Source organism: Gallus gallus, chromosome 10 (assembly GCF_016699485.2).
Source record: "Gallus gallus isolate bGalGal1 chromosome 10, bGalGal1.mat.broiler.GRCg7b, whole genome shotgun sequence".
NCBI lineage: Eukaryota > Metazoa > Chordata > Aves > Galliformes > Phasianidae > Gallus > Gallus gallus.
In genome coordinates this window covers 10,300,076-10,321,173 of record NC_052541.1, presented here as the reverse complement: position 1 = coordinate 10,321,173, position 21,098 = coordinate 10,300,076, and the positions used below count along the sequence as shown (strand labels likewise).

The window sequence follows — 21,098 nt, the reverse complement described above, 5'->3', positions numbered from 1 at the left end:
TCTTTTTTCCTTTCAAGTACAACACTGTAACATCCGGTGCATGAATGGAGGTAGCTGTAGCGATGACCACTGCCTCTGTCAGAAGGGATATACAGGAACGCATTGTGGACAGCGTAAGTACATTTTATTAGTAGAGATACTGTGTATAATCAAGTCATTCTGAGATATGTGAACTGGGTGCCTTTAACACTAAATTTCAGCTGATATTGAGCTTGTTTTTGATCAGGTACAGTGGAATTTTACAGGAAAACACATGACTTTGTAATGAGTGCCGAGTGAATTCTTTCTGATCAGTGCTATTAAAATAAATATCATGTGAATTCCTAATAATTGGATATAAGTTGATCCTGCAGTTCTCACACTGCCATAATTCCTGTTGAACTAAAGGGCTTTACACTCACTAGAGCAAGAGACCATAAATACAGAATTTACATGGGATTCGGTTTTCGTCTCAGATAAAATTGAGCTTTTTAATACAAAGCCTCTTTTTTATTTTAGGGATTTGTCTTAGAGTTAGGTCTTATACTCCAGGAGTTTTACTTATTTTGATATTGTCTCGATACGGTCGATCGACATATTTTTTATTTCCTCAATCAATCCTGAGCCAACAACATTCCTGAATTTGCTGCTTGAAACCTCTCCCAACCTGATTATGGTGGTCTCTTGCTGCTCTTGGCTAGAATGCTGTGAAGAAACTCAAATAAGGATGTACATGCTGTTTTTAACCAAGGCTGTCGTGTTGCTATCTAGTGAACTATTGGTCTGACAGAGAAAATGTGTTTAGCTTATTTAATGAAAACCTTTTGTGCTCTGTCAAAGTCAATGGCACACTTTACATGAACTTCAGTGAGACCAGGAATTTACTCTAATAATCTGGAAGGGGATCACATGGTGAAAGGATTAAGAATTGTATTTCTGCCTTCTCTGTGAAATATCAAGTGGATAAAAGAGGATAAATGGAATCGTTCTTTCTACTGAAGTGAATGTGAAACGGAACAAAGAATAACATTACTCAATGAGCATCGAATTGTACTTAAAACCCCCTTTTTCATGTGAATGTTACATTTTCTGATTATTTTTGAAGGAAATTGCTTTTGGAGTTTATTATGAGGAAAACTGGGCTCTAGTGACTGTGTAGTGCAGGGAATTTTGGATTAACTAAATTGGAATAGACACTGATTGCATATTGCTCTCCTCTTTGGTATCCTGGATTATTAAGCATCAGTAACAAGCCTTTTAACACTGGATTTTTAATTTTATTTTTTTTATTATGGCAGAGAAGCAAACGCATGGTTAGATATGCTTGAATATCAGGAACACCTCTGAGAATTTAAAGGTGCATTTTTCACCTGCACCTTCTATGAGCAGTCTCTACTTTTTCTATGTTTCTTTGTTGAGAGTTTGAAAGAGATGTTATTTTGAAGTTGTGGAATTGTCTGGTCATCAAAGAGGCTCTGAGAGATCAGAGGAACTGTGGTTATTAGCATGTTTACTTTATACCTCCTTGAAAAGATGAATTCATTGTACTAATGAGGCCAGGAAATAGTGAAGGATACTAGAAAAAACATGTCCTGACTAGTTTGCCTGAGCTGGTTAAGCATGTAGTTTCCTATCTTTCTGGGAATAATGTAATAAAGACTACTTTTGCCTTCCCTTTGATACAGCTGTTTGTGAAAATGGATGTCTAAATGGAGGAAGATGTGTTGCCCCAAACCGATGTGCATGCACATATGGATTTACTGGACCTCAGTGTGAAAGAGGTATGAGGAAAAGCTGGGAAATGAAAAATATTGATAATTGTTTTTACCCAATCTTTGATTTAGTTTTTAAGTCATCAGAAGAGCTGTTTGTATCTCTCTGATATGTCTGCTTACCAGTGATAAGTAGCACTTTGCCTCTGTGTTTTGTTTGCTATATTATGGCAGAGGTTATTCAGTTCTGCTTCCCATCTTGTACAGCTATATTGTCATCAAACTGCCAACTGCCTCATCTGGTATATGTTTTTTGTTTCACGATATTCAACCAATTTAGTTATTCACTTGAGAGAGATACAGTGAAGAATATTTAGGCATAAGCCTTTGTTGAATTTTATAATCTTAAAAATAATACATTTTAATTTGATAGAGTTAGCAGTTGATCTATTTCATTGGAAATCTCATTCTTCAGCAAGAAGAATGGAAAATGTTAATCGTTTTTGGCTAAAAGCTTGAAGTTTGGAAAAAACAAAAGCTTTATAGGTTACAATTGTTGTGAGAGTTTCTACAAATTCGTTGAATTTCAAGCAGTTACCGTTTGCTTGTTCTCCCTGGGTGAAGGTCTGAACTTTCAGTCTGGTGAGGAGCTGCAATGTAAAAGCTCTGAAGGGGATTGTTCAATACTGCTTTTATGTTGCCTAATCAGTGGCAGCCAGTTTGACTCCACCTGATTGGGCTGAAGCCTGCTAACAGCTTCAGTCACGTCTCTCAGGGCTCCTTCCTAGTGTCGGGTGGAGTGTGAAACTGGTGACACAAAGCCATTTGAGCCAAATCATACTGTCATGGAATACCATACATGTCTGAGCACAATTGAAGTGGAAAGCTGTAATCTATATGTGTCATCCATAAGCAGTTTTTACTTAGAACATGAGCTTGATTCTGTAGTTATCAGTCAAAGAGTACATACACATTAATAAGGTGCAGTATTTCCAGTGAAAGATCACTGCAGTACTGAGGCCAAATGATAGTCATATCTTCCCAGAAAACTTCTGACAGTTGGCTTCTTTCGCAGAGATTCCCTCCAGCCTCTCTACCTAGCTGAGCTAATATGTTCCCCTCCTCTAAAAAAGGGTGTGGTGTTTTTTGGTCCCAGAATCACATTATTACATCAGAAAAATGTTTTCTGAAGATAACTTTTCAAGTATAAGCTAATGCTGATCTTAGTGGGCTTGCATTGTTCAGCACGTGCACCTGTGTGGTCATTTGGGACTTGTCTGGCTGCATATGATTTTACACATCTGTCAACTAAGAAAGAGATCCATATTCTGGATCTCGCTCTGGAATGTTATGTGGATTTGTGATGTTCCCTAGTGGGCTTCTGATGTATATATGTGGATGGATATTTTCCAGTAAATAGATTGACAAGTTTCATGCCCTGCAAAGTAAGATTTAATTTTTTTTTTTTTAAATAACCAAAGCTTCTCTAAACATGGAGGGGGAAAAATGGGAAATTTCTCAAGAGAAATAGTCTCTGAAACTATCCCATTTCTGGGAGAAGCAGGAGAGGCAGGTTGTTTTGAAAACACCATTTCTCAATATAAATGTAATGTGAAGTGATGCGGTTTTGTGACGTGCACATTTTCCATGTGTTTGGCTGTGGTTTGACTAGGTATGCCATGCCACAGGCTAACAGTGATGTAAGTAATTTACTACTGCCTATCACACAGTGCTTTTCTCTGCAAGCACTGGCTAACAGTAACAGTTGCAGAGTGTTTGTGGCACGTATGTCACAGACCCAGGAGTATTCCAGCCATTGCTGTGTGTGTCGTAGCTTAGAACTGTCTTGAGTAAAACAGTGTTGAGGCAACCAGATCCAGGGGGGTTGTTCTAATAAACAGATATGGAAAACAATGAAAATGTTCCAGGTGCTTGTATCAGATTTTGAGCCAGTTTCTTAAGTTCAGCAGCATGTTGTGTTGTTTTATGTCTGCTGTTTTAATTTTCCATACATTTGGCCCATATTTGTAAGACAAATTAGCTTGGTTGGTATTACCTCATAAATGCTGACCATGTGATTGTTAACGAATATTTACAAGACTTCTTTGTCAATGGTTTCAAATACATGCATAATGAAAGAGCTTATCTGGTAAAAGACCTACTGTTTTCACAGTGCAGCAAATTCCATCAAATCTGTGGCATGAGCAGTTTTATGTATTTATTCTTTCAGGGAGAAGCACTGCAGAGTTTCAGCCTACAAATTACTTTTTGTGTGGCTTAGAAGTGTTAACATTGGTATAAAGCTCCATGAAATGTGATCAAAAAGAGTTTTTACAATCACTATTATCATTGGAGCTCCTCTTCATGTTCTGGGAGAGGGCATACCGTGTCACAGTGAGATATGCATTATCAGGACTGGATTGGTAACTGTGATGTGGCTGAGTCTATCGTATGTGTCATTAGCTCCTAAGCTGTGTCTATGGTGCTTGGCGCCCCTCCAGAGCATGGGGAGCCTCTTGGGCATACTGACAAGTGTTTGCAGGTGTATCATACATACAGTAGAGCTGATTTTCCTTTGAGATAATGTTTATCAAAAAGGTGAACTTGACATAAGCTGAACGGTAAAAAACTAGTGGAGTTGGGAGATGCTTCCTACAGCAATTCAAGATACGTTTTATATACATAGTCCAGAAAGGAAAATATTTCATGCATACCGACTCAGTTAAAATTTGAACTTTAACCATTAATTCTGGAAGGTGCTGAGTTCTCTGGCTGTGATCCGGTAATAGGCTTTGATGTGCATTTAAATGCAAACTTGAGATGTCAATAAGCATAATGTTATTCAAATGGTTAAGGGTCTTGCTGGATTTTGGCCAAAGCTTTCAGAGTCAGTACTGAGTTCTGAGAGGTGCGCCTGAGATGTGCACTCAGTTTGAAGCATATCATTTAGTCGTATTCCTGACAAAAATAAATCACAGGTTATAGAAAAGTTAAGGTGCAAGCAAACCTAAATTTCTTCTACTGGTTAAGAAACGGATGCTACCTTTATGCCGTTTAACTTTAAATAATGAATGAGCTACAGATTTTGCAGTTCCTTTAAGAGTCACTGAAGAGACTGAGTCAGAGATTTAGCTTAGTTTTCCCTGAGGATGATTCAGAACATCGGCAGCTCATTTTGGTGTCTGTAAATAGGGCCTGGGGAATTGAGCTAGCTGTGTTAGATGCCCACTTTGGGGTCGTTTGAAAACATCCCTCTATCATGCATTTGATGAAAGTCCAGAGTGATGTCCAAAAGTGATGTTACAGACTCAGAGAGATCAGACATCCCAATCAGATTTGATAGAACGATGTCCTCAAAATTAGTGCATAATAGCTCTCTTGACCTCTTTGAATCCCTTTTCCTTTGGACATTTGGATAGTTACGGAGTCACTTCCATAAAATATAGAATCGTATACTGTTGTTATTCTGCTATTGAAAAAAATGCAATGAAATGTCCTTTTCTTTTCTGTCTGGATCCAGTTAGAGGAACACAGTGGAAGCTTAGAATGTGTTACAGCCCTGTTTGTTTATTTGAATGCTTATGACAACATCAGGGGCTCAATCCTGCTGCATCTTGGAGTTTTGCCACTCGCTTCACGTAGGAGCTGAGTAGGGCCTGATGTAGTTCAAATATTAAAAATGTACCACGTGTGTTTTGTGTTTTTCTGGACTCAGAATATGAGCAAATGATTGCTTTTCCTTCAAACAGAGTTGTTTCTGTACTGCTCGCTCCATGGCAGGAATTTTTGCCTAATTTTTAATTATATTTGGCCATTATTAAAAGTTCCCAGAATTAATGCCATATGTAAAAATATCTTTCCCAGAGCCTCTCTATGAAACTGCAGCCGCTGAAAGTGGTCGAGAGTAGTGTAGTGCTGTGTGTATTTTTTTTCTTTCTAAATATTACAACGAGCAGAATGTTTTCACAAAGAGGACACTGCACCCCTTAGTGTGCCCCGTCTCTGGTATTTAGTCTAAACGGAAAGTAAATAACAAAGTGTAGATAGCAGTAAAAGTATGTTCCCAGAGCCTTATGTTGCATTTAAAGTAGTATTGCAGCATATGGTAGCTGGCAAACATTTGAATAAACTTGATTTTTGTAGCTGTCTTCCAAGAAACACATCTGTTGACATAGACATGTAGTTTCTTCAGCCCTGTAACATGAATACAGTGTGTACGGTATTATAGCAGCAAAATAAAGGATGGCTAAGCTTGAAGGCCTGGAATAAGTATTCTTATGCACCGTTTTCCCCCTGAATCTATAAATGATGAAAAATTGCCTCAGGCTGACATTACATATATTTAGTCACAGACTGATGTTTTACTTTCTTTAACAGAATTTGAATTCATGTTGCCATCCTCGGTATCTTTCAGTTTTAAAACAGAAATTCAATATTAGCAGCTAGGAATATCTTTTCCATGAAAGAATTGAGTTAAATGGATGAAGAATTCTTAATTTTTTTTAAACCAAAGCTGCAGCTTAATGCTGAGGAAGTAAAGTCTATGCAGAATTAGTATGTGTGATTTAAGACCATTTAGAATACTTAGCAATGTAATCAATAGATCTTTGGACCAGAACTCAGTACTAAGCTCACTTTGTTTGTGAATGCCAAAAAGCATTTTTAGGGTCTTTTGTATGTGAGAGCTTTTATCCATTGTTCTGCTTCTTGTGAATACGCTATCCAGCTATTGTATGTTGCTTGCTCCATACATAAAGCACCTGAAAATACCACATAACGTGTTTTAAAATGTTCTTTCAGATATATGCTTAAAGCTTAATCAAGATCCATAAATGATTCAGTACATATGGGCTTAGGTCTCTTGTGAGATGTAAGGACTCCAACTTTTGTAGATGAAGCTGAACATTTACATTTTGTTCCAAATTGAGTTTTGGTTTCAGTCAAACAAATGTAAAGTTTTCATTCAGCTATTTGGCAGCCCTCTCTGTTTTTCCATACCTTCCTGATTGGCTGCTGAGGGCACTGACCTTTAGATGTGCAGCAAGGTATTACTTGGCCTTTGTATTTTGCTTTGACTTGATTTTAGTTGTGACAGTGAAGTTGCATACAAATTTAATCACAAAATGAGGAGCCCGTGCTTTGGTCAAGGTAGAAACAGTTTTTTGGGCGGTAATGGCATATGTTCATACAAACAGATTTAATGAATTACAGTACAAACATTTGAATGAAACAGTTGTGTTGTTCTAATTCGTGTGATTTGATTCTTGCATGGAGGACATGAAGGGACTCACGGGAGGATCACTGAGATCATTCTCCTAGTACTGCAGACAGCTGTGTTGCTGCACCCGACGCCTACCTCCAGGTGTGCTGGCAGCCTCTGGGCACGCCTTTGCTCTACAAGAAATTCATTCCTGCTTTCTGCAGTCAGGGGCTGAACCGTGTGTTGGCTTTGCTCATGTGGTCTGCTTGGTGATGGCTTAGGAAATAGAGTGGAGCCCTGTGTTTTCATCAGAAGGCTTTGTTGAAGTTACATACACAAAGAGATGTTTGTGTTGGTTTGGATGTTACGTTAACACAGATATGATTTTTCCATACACAGTAGAGGCGGTTGAAAGACAGAACTTCCCTGAATGGCCTGCACTGCTGGATTTGTGCTCTGCAGAACGCCAAGGAGAATTGGGAAGAGTTCGTCTGATGTTGTATCACACAAGTCAGATTTTTTGTGTGCACTGAGAAGCTGAGTCAGCTCTTGTTGATTTTAGTTGTCGTTGCAGCACAGCATTGCATTTGAAGCCTTCAGGGTAAATGTCTTCAAACCATTCTTGCCCTCTTAGCACCATTGCAGCATTCTCCTTTTTCAAATGTCAGCTGTCTCCCCGTTTGTAGGTCCCTATGAATCTTTAAGAACGTAAAGTAGCTGAGCACAAATAATTTCTTGTGTAGCTTTCCATAGAGAAGGTGCTTTCTTGATGGTGACCCCTGCAGCTGAACATGATACAGAGAATGAGTAAATGAAGATGGAATCTTATCTAGTGATGCTCACTTGGCTGTTTATGGAGAAAGATGTTCCTTCTTGCCTGGGAACACAGTAAATTTTGATATAAGGAAGCATAGCTACCTAAAATACTTTGATATCGTGCAGTGAAAACTAATGTTTTCCTAGAGAATCATCTTGAAAATGTAAATAAGTATTTTTCCTTTCATCCCTTTTTTCTTATTGAGCTGGTAAGCTGAAAATTATTGTTACAGTTGCAACAGAAAAAATGAAAATATCGGTACATGTGATTCCTCCGTAAGGTTTGTGTCACAGGTTTTGTTGGTGCTGTTTGTTTTTAAGTGAGTAAGGATTTAGGTGTTTTTAAGACTTCATGATGGTATTTTCTAAACAAAGAAAAGAGAATTCTTTTAAAACATCGAAGGTCTTACCTAATGCAAGGATAAACTCACAAGGGCATTTCCAAGAAAAACAATTCTTTTATGTAGGTCAGCTACAAAATGCTAATGAAAATACATCTTAAGCTGAGGTGCTCAAGATGGTCAGTGTTACTGATATGTCATATGTAAGTTGTCTTGCAACATATTTGTAACAGACTTGATGAAATCTGTTACAGTTAGAAAAATAGCTCATATCCTATCTCAGTGTAGAAGTGGCAAAAAGTTATAGGAAATAGCTGCCTAAGAGTGGTTGTAAGGACAGTCACTTTCATGTTTCCAACTGGCCTCGAGAAGTTCAGGAATAATGACTGAGTGGTTTTTGTAATTTTTTTCAGTGACAGCTTGTACGGTTTGGCTCTCTGAAGAAATGCTGTAGGAAAAGAAAAGAGGCCTAAATAAGGTCTAAAATGAAAGAAGCCCTAAGAGAAGGATCACTTTCCAAACTCTGCTATGCTGTAAAGCAGTCTGGCTTTGCACTCCTTATCCAGAAGGAAAAGAAAAAAAATCTCTTTTGGAAAAAGAGGGAATTTCCTTATGTAAAGAAACCAAGACTCAAAAAATTATTCTCTGTAAAAAGACATGTAAAAGCTAGAGATAAGGAATTTAAAACAAAAAAAGAAAAAAACTTGAAAGCTACTGAAGTGTGTGGGTATATACACATGTACACAAGCACACATTTATATGTTTTAAAACAGAAATAAGAAACTTGTAAGAACCTGGTTCCTGAGTGCGATCTTACACGTTTCCCATGTGTCTGCTTTTGGTATTGCCCATGCTGCGCTAACACAGGTAGGCTAACATAACTGCAGCCTCAACTTCAGGTTACTGAGCCATAGTCTTAATTTTATTTTCCAGTGGTGTATTTCAGGTTTCAGGCTCCATTTGGAAGGGGTGGCCTCTGCGCTGTTTTCTTTCATAAATGTTTGGTGTAGCATGTGACTTTTAACTTGACTAATGCTAGCTTACTGAATGATGCCAGGATTGTGTTATAATGGCTCTGTCCTCATCACTTAGTGTTGCAAAGTTTACCTGGTGACCTCCAGGAGTTTCGGTAGTGTCCTCACTTCCTCCTTCCTCCTTGGGATGTGACTCTCTAATGCTTCCTTTTACTACACAGAGGTGATGACAGCCATAGGGGAATGGGAACTTAGGGGAATGCTTGCTGTTTTGTCCTTGGGGAAGTGGTGGCTGAGGCTTTCTGCCTGTGTCACTGTGTGTGACATGGGACAAAGCCCCTGCTCTGCTGTGCTGAGACAGAAGGACCCTCGCTGACATTGCAGCAGTGGTAATAAATTTAATGATATTTTATTAGATTCACTCTTTTGTTTTTTTTTTTCTTTTGTGTAGATGACGATTTCTTAGCGCTCTTTAGTCTTGAGATTAAGCCATTGGTTTTGTAAGATGAGATGCTTATATTGCCTATGTTGTTCCCACTGCTTATGATAGCTCTATTGAATCTACTGTAAGATAAGTTTTCAGCAAGGCTCAATGGAGTGACTCTTACATACTAAAGAAGGCATTCCCTTTTTTTGTTTGTTTGTTTGAGTTTAATAAAGCTGTAAGAATTAGAGAAGAGAGAGGGGATATTTCCTAAGTTTTTCATCTTACAGAATCACTCTAGGGTGGAAGAGACCTCCTCCTGTTTGAGCAGAATCAGATAGAGCAGGTTGTCTAGGACTGTGTCCAGTCACCTCCTGGAAAATGTGTTAAAATGTATTTTAGTCTGTGATTTGTTGTAGCACATCCAGTTCAAGCCTGTTAGCCATTGAAAGAAGATCCGGAGCTAACTCTGTCAAGGCATTCATAATCCTGGATGTTGAGTGTTTGCTCTTGTTGGTAGTGGGTTTGTGTGTGTGTGTGTGTGTGTGTTTGGGTGTGGGAGGAGGTGTTATTTATTTTTATTTGTGCTTTATAGTCTCTTAAGTGTATTTGACAATAATTAGTTGAAGGCTGTGAAATGAAAGCTTATTTTATGCTGATAATTACTAGTGGACTTGTCTAATAAAATTCTAAAAATTGAACAGTTTGTTTAAAAACATGAAATGAGCTGATGAAATTACACTGCTTCATGGGATGTGGGATAGGGAATGGTTTTAACTCCTAATAACATTAGTACTACACTGCAGGCAAACTAGCAGGTGAACTTTTCTGCTTGCACTTGACAGTGGGTGTACTTCTGTTACTTAAAATAAAAATATGAGGAGACCAGTTTGCTACAGATTCCCATCTATAATCAAACCTATGTAAGGCTACATATTGGGGTTGCTGGTGCACACCAGCAATTGTCTGTGACTGGGCATTGGCAAGCTTGACTTTGAGGGGAGAAAGGAGGGCAAATATGTAGTAGAATTCAGGATATTTGGCAAAATTATGGACATGTTCTTCCAGTGAATGTGAACAATCTACACGCTTCAAATCCACAGAGGTAATTTACTGGGCTGTAGTACTCATTCATGCTCATCACATTATTTCTACTATGCTTGTATGTCATAGTATCACATTGTTCTTAGTGCTGTATTTTCATGATTTGCTGTCTCCATTTAGTTTTCACTTTGAGATTTTAACTTGAAAATATTATATGTTGTAATCGATACAGATAGGTAACATGCAAATAAGCCAAATCATAGACATGCTTTGACATGACATTGACATAGACATGTCATTGACATGACATTGACATAGACATCTTTTCCCTGTCTTGACTGTTAATTTCATCTGAGTTAGAAGGAAACCAGTCCCTAAGTTGAGTGAGTTTTTAAGCTCTCAAAACCTCCTATGTCTGCTTAAGTTTCTGAGAACTAGGACAAGAAAGAAAGCAAGAAACATTTGCTGTGAAAAGTGCACTGTATAATTCCTTTAAAGTGCAATTAGGATGAATCTTATGGTGAGACACTTTGAAATGCTTCTTCGAGAGCCATTGGACACATCTCCGTGCTGGAACAGTATGTCCAGACATTTCAGCTCAGCTGAGCAATATAAGTTACAGAATACTACTTAAGCCTGAAATGTTTATAAGAGGTAATAGTAAAACCAGCAAGCAATGAATTATAATTGTCCTGCTGAGATACGATGAAAGCCTTTATGAGAATCTCCATGTCCCGATGGGACAGTATGGGTGGTAACTTGGAGAGATCCGCAAAATGGTAGTATGACAGCTTTACAGTCGGATTAATACAAGCTTCAAAAGAAACCACAGGGTCAAAAATGACTTCCAGACTGTCGGCTTGAAAGGCAAAAGGATCTACCATTCAAATGGTCAGTTAAAAAAGAGAGAAGTGTTATGCACTGTGAAAGGAGGGTCAGTGTTAGATCAGTGACTCCTTTAAGGTATAGTGTATTGATGCAGATACTACGTGTGGAATAGAATTGTGTGACATAGCATTACTTATCCCAGTTACTTGATTCTTGAGAAATAAGGGGACAGTTTGTTGGTGTGAGCTTCTTGTGGGGTTAAAATAAGGAAATATATATTTTGTTACGCAGTAAGTTACAAAAGAAAAACAAAAGAAGAAGGTCGAAAGGATGGTAGAAAGATGGCAGAGGGTATTTAGCCTAATACTTTCATGCATCTCATAGGAAGAGAGCGCTGAAACAGGTTGAGTAGTTTAGACGACTTCTTAGGCCGGGAAAACCCAGCAGAGATGTGCATTCCATCCATCTGAATGGTTCTTCTAGTAAAAACATTGCTAGACGCAAGCACGGTCCAGGAATGGCAAATGATGAATGACTTAGCAAGCTACCTTGCTGGGTATTTAATCTGTGTGGTTATCTAAATAATTTGAAATGCTTCTCTTGGCCTGAGGCAGTTCTGGGCAAAATGAAGTGCCATGCGTTAGACCTTGTGCTATTTCAGCTCTAAGGTCCCAGCAGGAACCCAACAAGATATGGCTTCATGAAAGGTGATACTATATTAAACTAACAGTACAAGTTGTATCAAACTCAGTTCCAAATTCAATACAAAAAGTCATGTTTTTAGAAGGCATTTTGAATCTAGCACTAGCACTTCAGTCACTTGCTGATGTCAGTATTAAAAAAATGCTTTGTACAGCTGCTGACTACAAGGAAGATGAGAGGTTAAATTAGGTTAGCGGAAATGAAAGGCGTGCAGTGGAAGAAATATTAGTATCAGAATGTTTATGGAATTTGTCATTAAATAACAGAAGTGTTTAAATTGGAGGGCCAATTTAAAGCATTCATTTTTTTAAAGAAGGGTTTTTTTCCTTTTATGTTAAATTGAAATTATTTACTGAGGTATAAAAGGAAACATCAATTTTTTTCCTCTCTTTAAAAATAAAAATAAGTAGAGGTGATGGCAAATCATTCTCAGTTTCTTACTCTTCAGACTTTCCTGAGCTAGGGCCTGAGCCACTAACATGTATTAGAATAGCTCTGCTATTCTTACTACGGTTGATTACAGTTCTCTGTTATAAAGGGTGGAGGCACTTGGTTGTTCTCCAAAGAAAGTGAGTAATAATTGACCTAATGTACAGAGCACATGAATAACATATTCTTTTGGTAAGAAATTTATGTTTTACAGGGTGTGCTAGAGTTCACATCCCTTTTTCACATCTTCCAAAAGATTTTAAAATACTCAGCTGCTCTATTAAATTTCTAATTCAACAAATACTCAAATACGAAGTATGCATTAGATAAAGCTCTTGAGTTGAATCCAAACATTGAAAAATCTTTTAATCTGTCTTGAAAACAGCTGTTTAGAATTTTGAATAGAAATAACTTCCTTCAGCCTATGTCGTTGATGTCTGCTTCAGTCTCAAGCAGTCTCTTTCTGTTACTCTGATGCAAAGTCTTGCTGCAGTTCCAAGGACTCGGCTATCCCAAAACATACCAGGATTGGTATCCTGCCCTTGTTGAAGTCGGTGGAAATGCTTCCTTTGAATTCAGTGTGACAGGACAGACTAAGGAGACTGGAGATAGTTTTGAATTGTTAATGTTAGTTGTCTATAGAGTATGGCTGCACAAGCCCTTATTGACATCTGCCACTGTTGTTGTAGCACTGTAGACTGCTATTGTTCTTAGTGTATGTTTGCTGGAGGAATTCTTGATACGAGAGTTGTATTTTTCAGTGTCTGAGATCATCCAGACAAATTGGATAAATATATGTTTTGCATATCCACATGCATGTCCACTTTTGTTCCTTGTTCATAATACTTGGGTAATCTTATAGAACATTATGTAATGACTCCTCACTAAAGAGTACAAGTGAAATTTCTAGGCAACTGCTCATTGTATCCAAAGAAATACCAGTAAAATTCAAGATGGTTAATGTTACAGTGAGCATCAAAACTAGTAATTATTTGCCACTTATTGTAAGCTATTGCCAAAACCCTGCAGGCAGTGGCTTACATTTGTTCCACGACTCTTTGTTTGACTATGACCAGAGGGTGGATTATGCATATATTTCATGCACAACAACAGCTACAAGAAAAGAATATTGGCTGTACATACAAATATATGAGTGGTAGTTTGAACTCAGATGGTAAAAGTCTTATATTGTTTGAGGAAAGGAAGCCTGGATGAAACTTCTTGATAAATATGGAGGTGATTGAAACCCCAGGGAAGTCAGAGAAAGGGATGCTCAGCGACTTGGGTGGGCTTTGAATCAGACGTCAGAGTTGATGCAGACAGACTATTTTCTGCCAGATTTTAAGAAGGTGCATGAGATTAATGAGAAAGCAGTTAGCTCTGTGCTGTAGTACCACGCATTAATGTCAGCTAGTAATTTTGGATAAAAGTGCTCGCAGTTATAAGCCAGAAATACGAACAAGCTCTAACAAAGAGGGCTGCTTTCTCTGGCTCTAAGGTACAGAAATACTGTTTCTTGTAATGGTATTCATTTAACAGCAATTCGGGGTTTAAAGATGATGAATAAGAGATATTCTAACAGAGTAAACAGCAACCAAAACACGTACTCTCTGTTTTATAATATAGTGTTCCTTTTCTTTTGGGCTTATGTGCTGCATACACAATCTGTCTTTGATACTGTCATTTCTAAAATATTTCTTGAATGCAGATATGTTAATATACATGGGTTAATGCATAGAAAAGTATGTATGTATGTGTCCTCCAATAGCTTTTTTGAAATCCAAAGGGCCTTATCATGCACTTCAATTGGATTCATGTTATACCCAAATTTGAACACATGGGCAGGAGTTTTGGGCTATCCTTTTCCCATGAGATGATGTCCTGTGCAGAAGGAGTGCTCAGCATGTCAGTGACTTTCTGCGCCACATTCAAAGCAGGGGGGCAGCCTGATGCTCACATGAAGAATAAATAAGATCACTTTTATGAGCAGGGCTTTTAATCAGCAATTTAAAATATGCTGATCCCATTTCCAACTCCTAATTAAATGAGGGAAGGAAGGAGATCAGCATGCTGCCAGGCAGAAGTTTCATCCACTGGTTATCTCATTTCAAACATGTGGGCTAAATTACATTATCTTTCTAATTTAGGCTTATAGTATATTCACACACTAATAAAATGTTTGTGTGTAAGGGCAGTTTAACCACTGCAAGCGTATTTTATTTTATAAGACTACACCATTTGATGCTTTAAAAACATTTTTCTAATTTGAATTTTATTTATCACAAGCATAGTTGAAGCCTGAAGCTTAATTACTGAAATAGATATTTCCTTACAGGAATTATGTAGATTAAATACGTTATTTCTGGGAACAATCTTACTTACCTTTTGGATATAGCGCTCAATACCTCTGATGACCAGGAGGAAGTGTCTTAAATTATGAGCTTTCTACTGTTTTATGGGAATTTTTTAAAGCCACCTAAAAGTTTTCCCACAGTGCTGGTTTACAACCAGCTGAAACTTTAGACATCACTAAAAACAGACACAGTCTGTTGTTCCATTAGCATTGCTTAGAGTGTTGTATTTGTGTATCTGTGACCACCTCAATTGTTAAAGGTACCCATCTATTAAAAAAGAAAAGAAAATATTTCCTATATTTTTAGGTACAAGTTTAAATTGGCACTGTAATTGCTAAACCTTGCAGTTTAGATAGGTGCCAGAGCTCCCACTGAGGAACTTTGAACTGCTTTATACTGTTTTCTGTACACTTACCCATCTTAACTCTTAAATCCCAGCAGTAGATAGGAGCTGCATCCTGCTTACCATCTTCCATTCCCTCTTACTAGTTGTGGGAAACCCTGGGCTGCTGTCCATTGTGTGCAGTGGACATATGGAATATGGAAGTCAACTCCACAGATGGGGAGGGTAGGGGAGGAGGGGAAAGCCCTCATGCAAAATACAAGGTTCATATCTGTGATTTCTGCAATCATTGCTTATTCATGTGGTCACCTGAGTGCTTGCTAGTATAATATTTCAGAGTGCATATTCAGATGCAGTACTGGGGTAAACTCGTCAGTGGTAAACTCAATGCATTGCTGTGAAGTTCTCGGGCATCTTTGTGCTTCTCAGCATGTGCAGGTGAGCACTGTTGGCTGCTCCTGTTCTGCTTGATGTGCAGATTGCTCTCCTGGATATTTTCTCCTGGCTGGCTGCTCCTCACTAGTTGGCTTTCCAGACCTCCCTATTCACTAGCTAGTAGGCCAGCCTGTCCTGGCAAAACTCCCTCTCCTGACTGGCTGGTGAAACTCTCAGGCTGGCCTTTTCCTACCCTTCCTTCGCAGCCCTTCTCACACATGATGTCTGCTGGTTCCCAGTGTTTATCTCTCTGTGTCTTTGTGCTCCCACTTGTGTTGGATTTGCTTTGATCCATCCTGTCTTTGCTGCCTTTGTGTTTTTCTTCCCTCTTCTTTTTGCTCTCTTGGTTTGTTGGATCCTGTTTTCTTCACACTTGTTCCCTAAAGGCTTTAATGCACTGGCTTTCCCCTTCCTATAGGCAGTGTACGTCATTTCCTGAGATTGCTGTCTCTTACTCTTGTCTGATCTAGGAGCCACTCACTGTATTTGGAACAGAGGACATTGTACAGTTACTAATAGAAAAATGATTAATGCTGTAGGTTGGAGTGATAGTTATTTATCACTTTTTATTTACTATAGGATTTTTAAGTTCATTTATGAACCAGTCTGTGCTTATATAGAATGCCTATGCTAAAGCCCTAACTGAAGTGTCTTGTGCTTCTGTGACATCTTTCCCATAATTGTGATTTATAAGGTGCATGTCTAAAACTCCCTGACATTTCCCTTAGGACTTAGAAATGTCTCAACTTACTATTCTAATTCAGACATCACAATTATAACTGTAGTCTCACAAATGCTTCTGTTCGTTCGTGTGGAAGAATTGTTTTTGGGTGATCACAGCAATAGGAAAGGCAGTGCAGGCAGAATTCGTTGCAGATAAAAATTTAGTGCAGAAGATGCTGTGAGAAAAAACATAAATTCTGTGGCACTTCTTCAACTTGTTTCAAACTTTGTTCTGCTGTCCTTATTCGGACACAGTTCATGCTAATGTTACTTGAAGTTCTGTCTGAGTTAGGACTAGACAAGTACATCTCTGTTGTTGGATTCTATAGCCTCATGTCATCTCTGCTTAGGAACTGCATTAAGTATCCTTATGTTTTGTCCCTGTTTTACCCAAATCTATTTTTAAGTACTTTTGCTTTTTTTTTTCTGTGTGTGTGTGCCAGCTTCCTTTCTCCCTGATTGTAGGAGAAATGTCATAAATCACTCTACTGATTAACAAGTCAGTCTCTAATGGTAAACACGCAGCCTTGTCCATTGGAAAATACTCTTACTCCCCCTCTGTGTGTTTTTTCCTCTCACGTCAGAAATATGAATTCCACGTGAGGGGGCATTGTTCCCATGTAGCAGCCCATTCCCTTCAAGTGAACATCATCTGTCCTTCTCCTCTATGATTTTTAAAGTTTTTGGATTGCTTTTACACGTGTGTCCAGTATAGATATATTTCTGTATAAAAAATAGTTCATAGCATCTATCGAGTTGGAAAATTAATTAGACGACCTAATTGATTGTGCATGAGTTCTTCTGTGGAATGTGTTCTGCTGCTGTTGCACTTCCCCGGCACAGAAAATCTCAAGAGCTAATTCTTTTGGTCGTTTATTACAAGCAGACAATTAATTGAATTTAAAAAAGACTTGAAGATTCAAAACACAAAAAACATTATGCAAAAAATCTTTTCTCCTTTTCTTGCAATAATGCCAAGAGGACTGAATTCAGCTCGAAGCTCCCTTTATCATTCACAGAACACACAGAACTGTGTCCCCAAGGCTGTGTAGTCTGAAGAGGAAAAAACCTTACAGCGTCCAGAAGTATTGGCAGCCCTACGTTACATACAGAGAGATTAAGTCACTTGTGTAAGGGTATGCAGGGAGTCTGTAGCAGAGTCTGAAACTGAACCCAGGTCATCTCAGTCCCAGCCAAGTGTCTCAACCACAAGACTATCCCTCCTCTTCAGTATGTCAGTGTAGAAAGTAGGCCAAAAAGTAGTTTCCATCCTTTTATACACAGCGTTTTGTAAGGCTGTGAAGTATTATGTATTAGACAGGCATCTGGATCAACAGCAGTTTCTGCAGATCTTTTTATCTGTAAACAGAAGCAAAGCCTGTTAGTGCTTTGTGCATTTCATATAAATTATTATTTTATCTATAAATTTCATAGTTACATCTGTACATAGCATACTTAATTACAAAGCATTTTGATGATTTTAAAGAATGGAAAATGTATGGAAAATGTATTTAAAGGACCTCTGCGTTCTGCGGTGCTCTTAATTTTCATGTGTTTTAGGTTCTGCTCTTATTTGTTTATCCCATTAGGCAGCAGTGATGTGCTATACCAGGCTGTGTAGTACACATAGTACTATGTAGTAAACTGAAAAAGGGAGGTTCAGATGGCGTAACAGGCTAATTCGCCCATGTTGTTTGTTCTGTGCATTTACATTGATAAATTTCAGTGTTTGTCCTGACCATAAATAAATAATCACTGGCATTTATGCAGAGTGGAAGTAAGAGAAACTTTGTATTTCAGCCCTAAATCCCTAAAATAAGTTATAAGAAATCATTTGAAACTGTGCAGGGATTGATGTGATGGGCTGTTCAGCACAAACTTACGTTTCCAGGAGTCTGACGCTATTCCATGTGAGAGTATAATGAATTAAATACAATTGGTGTGTGTCACTTTCAGTTGAGCTGGTATGGGCTAGCTTTTGGAAAGAGGCCTCTGATGCAGAGTGTGTCTCTCCCTTACCTTCATCCCCTTAGTGGTTGTTTGTTTGTTTTTTTTTGGTGTGTGTGTGTGGCAGTTTGTGCATGCACAGTCACAAGAAATGGGCTTCCCCACAGAATCACAGAATGGGTGAGGTTGGAAGGGTCCAGTGGAGGTCATCTGGCTCAGTCCCCTGCTCAAACAGGGACACTTCCAGCAGGTTGCCAGGACCATGTCTAGGCAACTTTTTTGAACGTATTCCTATTAGGAATGTATTCCCAATAATATATGTTCCTATAATTACTTCTTGGGAAACAGTTTTGATTTAGTTTTGACAGAGTGTTTAATTGAGAACAGTTTCTCTAATCCTTAGGTGAAAAATGTGATGTATGCAGAAAATCCTCAGTCATTTGAAGCCATTCATTCTTTGATTCTGGGGGGGATATCCACCTCATTCACACATAACACACATTCAACTAAGCTGTCAGTGAAAACAGCAATAACAGAACATCTTGAAGAAATAACACGCTTTTACTTGCTTTCATTAAATAATAATGTAGCTGATGTTCATTGGCTCTCTCCAATAAATATAGAAGTCTAAAAACTCTCTGAATGACTTAGATTTTCTGCAGCTTGTTCATGACGAACGGTTTAATGCTTTAGTAAATATTAAAAGGAAAGTAATTATGAAGAGAGAGCCCTAGGCTCTCTGAAAACCTGTGAAATCCAAAGAAGTCCAGAAGAATGTTAACTGAGAAGTAGAGTCCGTAGTAATATCTACTGGATCATACCAAAACAAACAGGCAGACAAAAAAATCCCAGTGATTAAATACACGAGTATTAGTATCTTGTGTATTTGATATTGATATGTATGTCTTTGCATGTGCTTAATAAAACAATACTTTCTTGCTTGAAAATATTTGTCAGTCAAGATTAGACCATTTCCCTTGTTGAAGAGAGATGTTTCCTACTTCTGGCAATGACTATTAATTGCATGAAATAATTGCAGAGTTATGGTATGTGTTCTATAACATTTCAACAGAGATACCATCAAACTTACACAGTTAACTAGTGCATGCCATTATTGTGTTTATTTTTGGATCACGATGTTAGTGTAGATCTCATATACATGGTTATGCAAAATGAGCCAGGTGCTGATCATCATTGCGTTGGTGTAAGCACAGAGTGATGCCACAGTTTCTCTGAGGAAGGATCTTCCAAAACAGGAGAGGCATGGTATTTCAGGTTGATGCATTTCACCGTAGAGTTACAGATGAGGCATTACTGTCTGAAGTAATCTTTTGTATGTTATCAATTTAGATTTGTAACACTTCATGAGATTCAGGGAGAGTATAGTGCAATCATGAAGTAAAATCATTGCTAAAATATTTATGTGCAAATTAAAATACTGTATATTATCATTGTTTTTCATCATCATATTTTTTAATGCTTTTAGCTGGCTATTTAGAAGGCAAAACTCTGTGCTCAAAACTTACCCAAAAAAGAACAGTATTAGTTATCACAAAGTAAAATAAATGAGTATTGGCATCATGTCAAATCTGTCATCATTAAAGTCATCACCAAAGAAATGTGTATGTGAGAAGTACAGAGAATGCAATGACCCAGACAAGTGCCTGGCTGAAGAAATTTGGTCAGGGAGCTGACTGCCATTTGAAGAAGTGTGTCGTCACAGAAATATGATCTACGTGCCCCTTGCTTTTCCACTTCTATAACTTCTCAGGAGTGCTGGTCCTTTTTAGTTCTGGAAAAGAGGGAGCTTTCTTAGGGCAAGCCAGACGATTCCTGGCAGCTGTTAGGAAGGAGTAAGAAGAAACTGTTGATTGCTCTAATTACCTTGTTAAAGAGCTGCCAAGACCTTAGAAGTTCTGCATTCTATTAGGACCACAAACATTTGTCTGTGTGTCATTATGATAATATATACTTACCAACACCCCAAAACCATAATTACATTTACTGCCTTCCCTTTAGGTTATCCACACTGAAAGAGAGTCGACTTCTTACCATTCCTGCTGTGTGTTTACTCTTTGTTTTTCACTTAGCTTGAATGATGAAGTTGGCTCTCCTGCATCCTCTCACCTCCCTTTTTTATTTATAACCCATTTTCAGCCCTGGGCTGAGTTTGATTCCAATGATCTGCGATTGTATTTTGTTTCATGACACTGCAGAGAAACATTTATATACTATTCCCTCCCCCTTCCTCTCCTCCACAGTCATTTCTTATGCATTTGTACCACTCCTTCTTTTAAAATGTGAGCAGTATGTCTTTAAATCCTGTGTGTTTCATTGTCTGAAAGCATTTTCCCTTCCTTTAGATGTCGGTCTATTTAATATACTGTAACTCATTAGGGTCTATTTTTCTTACACAGTTTGCACTACTTTTGGATGGTCTCAGCTATTTTATAGTCAGTGTCTTCTGGAGCCAAAGAGAAAAAAATCAGAGCCCGTCTACTAGCTTTGTCCTTACCTTGCTATTTAATAGTTAATACTTTGTGGTATGTTAAGACTGTTTCTATAACGTGGCACTTCTTAAGAACTCTACTTTTTAAAAAGTAGTAATAAACTTCAGCCAACTTAGTCTTTTTAAGCGAAACTTCCAGAGTTCTTCAATTGAATCTGTTCTTCTGAACAATCACCCGGTCTTCACAATAAATATGTCACCAATGTTAGTTACTTTTTCTGCAAAAAGAGAGATGTTTCTTTTTAGCCTGTGAAAGAAACTGGAAAAACTAAAATCTGTAAATAAGTGTTCTTTTGTATCTCGCATAGCAAAGTAGAGTGGGTTAGAGTTTGTCAGGT

The 21,098-nt window shown here is 38.1% G+C and overlaps 1 protein-coding gene across 1 annotated transcript in view; it reads left to right on the top strand.

Annotated features, from left to right (window-relative positions):
• FBN1 (fibrillin 1) overlaps positions 1-21,098 on the top strand; it is a 146,811-nt gene that overhangs the window by 21,840 nt on the left and 103,873 nt on the right. Inside the window, exons 5-6 of the mRNA XM_015291934.4 lie at positions 18-113; positions 1,665-1,760. Of these exons, the coding sequence (XP_015147420.1) occupies positions 18-113; positions 1,665-1,760 (192 nt within the window). The remainder of the gene's footprint in view (positions 1-17; positions 114-1,664; positions 1,761-21,098) is intronic.